This window comes from Rutidosis leptorrhynchoides, unplaced genomic scaffold, assembly GCF_046630445.1.
Source record: "Rutidosis leptorrhynchoides isolate AG116_Rl617_1_P2 unplaced genomic scaffold, CSIRO_AGI_Rlap_v1 contig231, whole genome shotgun sequence".
NCBI lineage: Eukaryota > Viridiplantae > Streptophyta > Magnoliopsida > Asterales > Asteraceae > Rutidosis > Rutidosis leptorrhynchoides.
This window is the reverse complement of record NW_027266480.1, coordinates 68,923-77,584: the sequence shown is the minus strand read 5'-3', so window position 1 is coordinate 77,584 and position 8,662 is coordinate 68,923. Positions and strand designations below refer to the sequence as shown.

Here is an 8,662-nt window from a genome sequence, read left to right as displayed (position 1 = left end):
GGAAAGAAGTCAAGGATGATTCTGTAGTTGGGCCAAAGGTGGAGGACATCACTATATTTTCTGAAAATCGCTCTATCCGAAATTACAAAATTGACATTTGTCGGACTAGACGGAGCATCTTCGGAGCTCAGGCAACATATCAGACTACTCAGGAAGAAGTCGGTAACAATGCTTCATTGTGCAATTCATCCACAATTCTCCGAATTGGAAATGCCCAATTTGAAAGTTAGGGTTTCCTATTTTAGAAATGCTACAGTGCTTTAGAAGTTTCCTTTTTAGTTCCGTCGAATAATAAACTAGGGTTTGATAGTTCTTTCGTTGTAGTTGATCAAAACAATCGATTCAAAGCTCTAGATTCACTATAATAGATTATGCGAATCGAATGGTTAAGTCAATTTCATCGATTAAATAGTAATGAATAAAATGCCTATTGGATTTTCCAGGAAGTGAAGAACATGAGCCGAATTTGGGGATTTTTGCTGCAGTCGACTTTTCTTGGTTTTTCTGCTTCAGAATGATTATGAATAGCTTCATAATGATGATATGAAGGTGTATGCTTGATTCTAACTTGAAAAGATGAGTTCTTGCTATTGAAGCCTTATTTCCAATTTTAGCCAAAACAAGTCCCATGATCATCTGAATTCTCAGTTAAGATATTGAAGAAGTAGTTTTGCATTTACATTTAAAATAGTTTATGAGTTCTTTCTATAATGGTTCGAGTTCATTTACATGGCTAAGAAGAAAAGTCATCTAAAAGTCAACATTTGAAGCTCTTTTAATCTGATTCTGTAAATGGAAGAAGAAGAAGTTACTACAGTATTTTACCAGCTTTATTTCACTTGGAAGGGTTATTCTGAAATGAGGAGAAGAGTAGTGAGCAAGAAAACAACTCCGGATTTGTTTTTGATCAAACCATACTGGTTTTGCCAAAATTAGAATGGTTTTTGCTTTTTTAACTGTACTGTTTTGTCATCTTCTGAACTTTCAGTTAGGATTTCACTTTTACCATTTTCCTCTATATAAATCTGACTGTAAAATATGGGAATTACAGTCTAGGTCTTTATGATTTTCATATTTAAACACTTGTAGCCGCAAAGACATTTCTAAGTTGTGTTAATGAAAAATTTGTAGAAAAACATAAGTTCATCTTTTTTTCTCAATTTTACAACTCCAATTTGCATTGGTAATGTTAGGTACAACAAAATAGCCTTAACCTTAATTTTTAATAAGATTTCCAACCCTTAAACCGGTGAGTTAAACCCCAATAGCATTTATTATCAAATCAACAACATAATGAATTTTTATTATCTATTTGCTTGTAGTTGAATCTATTTTTATAGCCTTTAATATTTTGCTTCCTGTTTTTGCTGCTATTTGTTGATTGAAGTTTGCTTTCAAGCTTCAAACCGAATTGCTGAGTCTAAGAGAAGTCTAACAATAACAACAACATTGATAGAGGGAACTTCACAAAGTATAGTAACTAGAATCACACAAATTGATTATGTCTGTGACTTCTACAATCACCTTGCGCCTCCAAGCTAGACACAAAAACGCTTACACCTCCATAAAAGGGAAACTTCAAGCCAACAAACAGATCCTATTACGGAAGCCACAATCAATCCAAGAACAAATATTATATTTTCAGTCCAATGATAAATGTTTGATCTCTAAATGATTTAGGTAAACTATCTACAAATCAATCACTATGAATACAATAGATCTCGATAAATTAATAACCTCACTAAAATAATAATTTTTTTGACCCCGAGTCGGGACCAACGTATTAAATTAATAATTTGTTAAAATTTATAAGATAATACAGAAAAACAAATTCATATATGTCCCAATTTGACATGTAAATAGATTATTCAGGATCTATATCGAAATATTTTATACGTAATTAATAACTAAACTAAATAGGTTATAACAATATGAATCTCATGTTACTTGTTTTTTTTTTAAAAAAAACTATATCACCTCAAATCTCATTTCTAACTTTTCTTACCGTATTAAGAAAACTCGTTGTAAAATTTTTATATTATAAAAGAGAGTGATGTAAAGTGATTGTTTATTTCAAAGTTGAGATGAGAAGTCAATTTTTTCTATTGATTTCTAGCGTTGTATAGTACCCTTTTTATGTAGTAACTAATGTTGGTAGCATATAACTACATTAATAGTTGAGTAGATTTATACTCGATGGCGGAACTAGGAAGATCTAGGTGTGCCACGACAACCCCTCCTGCCGGAAATTTTTTTTTTAATTAGGCTGTTGTGTATTTATTGTATATAAAAATTATTGTGCGCTTAGATACTATTATGAGCTGCAGCTCATTTGGTTATGTAGCTCTTGTTAGACTTCACACTCCCCCCTATCCTTGGATTTGAAACATTAAGTAATTGTCAATTCTTTTCCACATTTTATATATATAAAAGTAACAATTAATTTGTAAGGATTTAAAGTTATGGCTCCGCCTAAGTGTAACTTATTAATGTGAGTACATGTAATTATATTAATAGTTGGGTAGATTTATACATTTTATTTTAATGAGATGGGTATGGAATATCGAAAATTTATGATAATATATATATAATTCAATTCAATTAATATACATAATTAATATTTAATATATAAATTAATGTTCATATATATTTAGGTCAATATGCATATTATAATTTATAAATTAATAATTATTAATCTACACAACTAATTAATACCTCGTTAAATTAATAAATAAAATTACGTGACATTATTAATTTATAGAGGTTCAAGTGTATTCAGAACTACCGATATTGAAAGTAAACCCTGAAAATAGCTGTGTATCCCGATCCGAACAGGATAACTTGAAACAACAACCCTGAATAATCAGTGTAGAAAAGAAGTAAATATCACAATTCGAGGCAACTAAATAGTACTACTTCCGTCCCTAATTAATTGTCATATTTTCAATATATTTTTCATAAAAAATGTGACAGTTAACTATGGACGGAAGGAGTATGTGACGATGTCGAAGCTTTTGGTGACAAAAATTGGGGAGAAGTCTAGCAGGAGTAACAGAAAGTAAGGAGCAGACATCTGTGGCCTCAAGTTCGACCAAAAAAGTATACCAGCAGGACATGAAAAGTCAGACTGAACTGTTTTCAACAAACAATAGGCGTGATAATGAAGAAGTGCAAATAATGCCAACGAGAGGGTAATTCTTTAAGGACCGTTTTTTCGTTTCAAAAGTGAGATGATCCAGCCATAAACTTAATCCGAGGTACGCACTGCCGTCCATAGAATGGCTCCCATTTCAAAGATGCATTTAATTTTAAAGACATTCAAGTCATAGGTACAGGAAATTAAATCCTAAGATTACGAAATAAATATATTCTTGATCAGAACTGGCATCTGTAAATAAATATATTCTTCCTATCAGCAGCATTTAATAAGTTCAGTACAGAGTGTTATCGAACACAGAAGGATCGTGGACGAAAAGCTCTCGCCCATTCATTTGAATTAATCCTGCGGCAATGTCTTCTGCACGTTTCCTAGCAGCTTCAGCTTTCCTAGCTGATACTTCAGCATCCTGCAATATCCAATAGCAAACCATATAATTAATAACAGACAACTGCAGTTTTTTGAAACAGCAGAATTCGACAAATCAACCAACCAAAACTAGATTAAAAATCAAGCAAGACCTGGCAGCACGAAGAAGATATTACACCCAAATCATTATGTATCTACTCATCAATCAAAATCTAGTTATATGCATAATCACTATAGACCAGTCCAATGTCTCGTTGTGGAAAATCATCACCGAGTGTCGTATTTAAATGCAAATGCGGATGGAGAAGAGGAAGAAGGAAGTCATCATTGGAACTTTATTTCATTGTCAAGCAGAGGCATGATTTTTTAACTCACTCTCCCCCATGAACTCATTGAAGCAAAAAAATGCGTCCAATAAATTTAGCCTGAAGAGTTCACGGGATGTTGAGTCCCTTTATCGGTGGTTGGATTGAGATAGGGTTATTACCAAAGCAAATATACTGTAAACAAATCTATGCCCACAGAGATGAACAGGCAGCAAAGAAATTTTAAGGAAGCAAAGCAGTCCGTGGATAAGACCATAGCAAGACTTGTTACTTGTTAGCACCAACCAAGTCAGTGTAAAATAAGAAGACAGAATCACACAGAAAATAAATAAATAAGATTTCCCCTTAATCTTGTTTCATCAACATGCCAAAAAGATGACAAATTTTTGCCGAATTGGGAAAGAAATTACCAGCCTTTGCTACTAAACATAAATTCGGGCAATTGGGTACCCTAATTACGATTCAATTGCATAAAAATTTCACCCAAAAATTAAAATTGGTAACGAATGGTATGGAAATATTCGATAGAGAAAACCTTTTGCTGTTTCCAAGAGAGAAACTGATCCTTCGTTATGAGATTGTTAATAGGCCTTTGAGCTTCGGTTTTCTCTTCTTCTGCGCCCATCTTATCTCGCCAATTCTCTATCGGGAGGAGTCGGAAACCCCTGTCTGATATAAGTGAAAAATCGGTTCGGTAAAATCGAATACGATTTCTGAACTTGGTTTATTTTGTAAACATTACGATTTCTGAACTTATGATATGATTGTAAATCGGTTTGTTTCGATTCAAACATAAATTGATAATAACTCAACCCAATTTGACAATTTTCATTCATAGACTTAAATTGAAGTCTCCAAATCCCAGATCTAAAATCAGAATCCCTAAATGCCCATATTCCTATTTCGAATTCATGGCTCCTCCATATCAACAATCGTCCGATAACCTGTCTGTGAAGAATTGAAATCCTAGATCCCTAAATAAAATTAATATTGTTCATTAAATTTTACTACCATACGATATTTTATATTTTTAAACACGGTCAAATGGACAACAAACATCATCTTTTGAGGAAGTACTAAATGTACAATACAAAATACAAAGCAAAGTTGGAGGATCTGACGAATATAAGAGAGACTCTTTCCGTCTTTCGGATTTTCTTTTTATAGGCCAACACTACACCAAAGGACTGTTAAAATTGTGGATTTTAATTATACATGCCTGAACACGAACTGAACACTATTAGTACTTTATAAGAAATATTCCTAAACAAGCCATTCATTCAACAGCTGCTTGGACCAGCTAATTTCAAAGCAATGCAAGCATTGACAGCTTCAGAGACCGTGAGAAATATCCATTCTGCTCCGATTTTGTTGATAAAATTTGCTCGTTTTAGCTTGTTGATCACTTGCCATCTCGGATTTGCCATAGCTAACTGCACAGTCATCAAGTATATAAATAAATGTCTAAGATCAAAATTGAATTACACAGCTTTTTTCATCATCATCATTTTTATATACAATAGTAATACTCTTTCTTACTTGTATGCCATGTGAAACCAACTTCTTGTTGAGTTCTTCCATCGCAATGATTCCTGAAGTGTCGATATTCATAACATCTGTCCGGCCATAAAAGATTAATCAGTCACTAATTATGGATTTCAAATTATTCTTTTATTTGCTAGGTGTGGCTAAACATACTTGACAAGTCGAGGATTACTACTTGAATTCTTCCTTTAGCGGTTTCTTCATTTTCGTCATCTTCTTCGTCGAGGCACGCCAGTATCCTATACAGAACAATGAGTATCCAAATTAATAAAACATAATAATTGTTTTTGTAATTAAGTTAAGAAACGGATTGGATTTGTACCTCTCTCTTATGAAATTGGCATTTGCGAAACAAAGCAAAGCAGAATTGACCCGAATTATCATGATCCCAGGAGTTTTAATTGCCATGGGATACTGATTCATCTCACAGAAGATATCTGTTCTTGGAAGTCTTCCTAGTGCTCCAATCGCAGGCCGAATCGAGTTGAGCAATAATTTGGCAAACGAGATTATTAGCTGAAGGAATTAAATATTTGCAATGATTTAGTATATAGGACCAAGGAAAATGACTAAGATAGGCACAACACGTTTTAGTTGTATTCTTGGGTAGTATTCATTCATATGCTAAATACTCGAGAATACAAGCACAATCTACCAATTTGTTGACATGATTTATCTGCCTAAACAGGAAAGTTCTAAAACCAATCAAATGGATGTAAAGTGACGGTGGATTAAATTGGAAGCTGGTGAATAATTAATGGAGACCAATAATTATTGGAACCCACTTTGACTTCTATTTTTCTTTTCCTAAGAAATCTAAACAAAGAAATCAAGAAGAGGTCCACACATTTAAATAAGTTTTTGGCTTTACTTAATTAATTAAAATTATAGCAGTATACTTTTAGAAAAAAGAAGGAAACATTACAGCGACTAGAAGTCCGATTTCCACAGATGCAAACAAGACTCCGAGGAAAGCGCCAACACAAGCGAGGAAATCCAATTTGTCGACTTTCCAAATGTTTCGAGCTTCTTTAATGTCGATAAGTCCAGGAAGCGCTGACAGGATTATCGACGCTAAAATGGCTGTCGGGGTGTAGTACAAGAGCTTAGTGAAGGCTTCTAGTGACAAAACAACTGTAATTGCCATCACTATATTTGACACTACTGTCTCACATCCTGCACTGAAGTTCACCGCCGTTCTCGAGAATGAACCTGGACATATAAATATATATTTATCATTGTAAGAAATTACGATTTATAATTTTTCTGCCATTTTAAATAATACTATATCCGTCCTAAAATAGTTGTCGGTTTTTTATAATTCTTACATGTAAAAATTAAAGAAGCATACCAGTAGCTACATAGCAAGAAGTCATTGAACCGACAAGGTTCGTGCATCCCATAGCAAGCATTTCCTTGTTTCCGTCAAGATGGTAGCCTTTTATCGACGCAAATGATCGACCAACGGCAATTGCTTCCTGTAGACATACATACATGTGGTAATAAAAATGTGAAGTGAAGAAATTCCGGACGTGTAGTGAAGAATAACATTTTAGAGTTGTCTACTAGTGATTGAATTGTTAAGAGGAAAGAATCTTACAGTGAGAGCAACAATAGCAGTAATAAATCCGATTTTGGCTGCTTCCCCAAGATGTGGGCTTTTAAATTGTAACTGATGAAGAGAGATTGGATTGATTCCCCCTTTTATGTGCTTTACAATTTTAACTCCATGATCATCAGCTTTTGTCAAGAATACTATCAAAGTAGATAATATTACTGATAAGAGTGGGGCCATTGCCGACAACCAGAAAAGCTTCTTGTTTCTTCTTCCCTGAACAAAAAGGTAATTAAATTAATCACAAGGTGACTAAAACAGAACGAATTAAGGAATTGGTTTACTTACAACATATCTGGAGAGTAAAAGGAGGATTAAGAAAGAGCAACCCAATACAACATTCAGAGGGTACCACTGTGAAATATTGTCAGTAATTAATAAAAATAGACAAAGCCAAATAATAATATGTAGATAAAACATTGGTATATGTAAACTCACATGATGTTGTAATGATTTAAAAACAGAATGCAAAACAGAGACAACATCTGTTTTGTTTGAGGAGTTGCTGATTCCGAAAAGGCCCTTGAGTTGTTGAAGACCAATGACAATGGCTGCTCCAGCCATGAATCCGACAATCGCGGCATGGGAAAGGAAATCGATAAGAAATCCTAGCCTGAACAATCCAAAAATAAATTGGAAAGTTCCCGCGAAAAATGTGACCGTAAAAACAAAGTTTCTGTAGCCAATAGGATCGGCTGTCGGATCGACGATTTTGGGAATCATGGATGATAGAAGCATTGAAACTACGGCTACGGGTCCGATAGCTATCTCCTTAGAGCTCCCCATTACAGAATATATCAATGGAGGTACAACACTTGTATCTAACAAAATACGAAAAAATTATTCATCATTTTTTTCATTGAATTAAGAGTATAAACATATTTAATTAAGAAGAAATATAAATACTTACATAGGCCATACTGAGCATCAAGTCTGGCTAGATTAGCATAACTAATACTCTGCCAGAAATCCAAAAAAGTTTTAGTCATCAGAATTCAATCAAAGTAAAATTAAAAATTGAGAAAATTAAAAGTTATACCTGAGGAATGCATAGGCTAGCAAGAGTTAAACCGGCCATTAAATCACGTTTAAATTTCCAAGCATTGTAACTCCTTCCCCAATCTAGGATCGGAAAAACACCCATCAATAACGAAACTGGAGAATGGTCTTTTCCGTTCTGTTTTTTCGAGTTCTTCTTGATTTTTCCAGGGAGACACGTGGCTTCTTTGAAGGAGCCGATAAGCTGTCGCCATAGATTTGGTGCCTCAGGACTGTTAAGCAACCAGTTTGTTCTCTCCGTTCGACAAGCCGATTCTTCCATCTCTGGTTGCAGCCTGTCCTCGAGAACATCGCTGTGGTAAGTATCATTTGCTGGAAGTGAACCCATGTTCTTATGTGTGTTTTTTTTTTTTTCAAGTGCGCTGCTGGGTGAACTTGTAAAAGACTCTGTATTATTGATTTTATAGTAAAAGAAATCTAATCAAGTGATCAATATCCAAACAATTATAAGTAATATTACACTCGTTAGACACTAAATATGGTACAAATCAAGAAATTAGCCAGCAATATATAGGGACTAGCATTCCACAAAAAATATATTTATTATTACTTTGGCAATGAATTATTTATTTCCAATTATTTTTAGACACG

At 33.9% G+C, this 8,662-nt stretch overlaps 2 protein-coding genes across 2 annotated transcripts; both read right to left on the bottom strand.

Annotated features, from left to right (window-relative positions):
* Nucleotides 1-3,431: 3,431 nt before the first annotated feature.
* Nucleotides 3,432-4,477, bottom strand: LOC139882128 (uncharacterized). The gene is made up of 2 exons (XM_071866498.1): nucleotides 4,388-4,477; nucleotides 3,432-3,566 (listed from the first exon to the last, which is right to left on the bottom strand). Exons 1-2 carry the CDS (start codon nucleotides 4,475-4,477, stop codon nucleotides 3,432-3,434), a joined length of 225 nt encoding a protein of 74 aa, XP_071722599.1.
* Nucleotides 4,478-5,132: 655 nt separating this feature from the next.
* Nucleotides 5,133-8,399, bottom strand: LOC139882131 (low affinity sulfate transporter 3-like). The gene is made up of 11 exons (XM_071866500.1): nucleotides 8,052-8,399; nucleotides 7,923-7,971; nucleotides 7,451-7,833; nucleotides 7,301-7,366; nucleotides 6,998-7,228; nucleotides 6,749-6,875; nucleotides 6,323-6,609; nucleotides 5,720-5,913; nucleotides 5,551-5,636; nucleotides 5,392-5,468; nucleotides 5,133-5,285 (listed from the first exon to the last, which is right to left on the bottom strand). The coding sequence occupies exons 1-11, from the start codon at nucleotides 8,397-8,399 to the stop codon at nucleotides 5,133-5,135; spliced, it is 2,001 nt and encodes a 666-aa protein (XP_071722601.1).
* Between the last annotated feature and the right edge of the window lie 263 nt (nucleotides 8,400-8,662).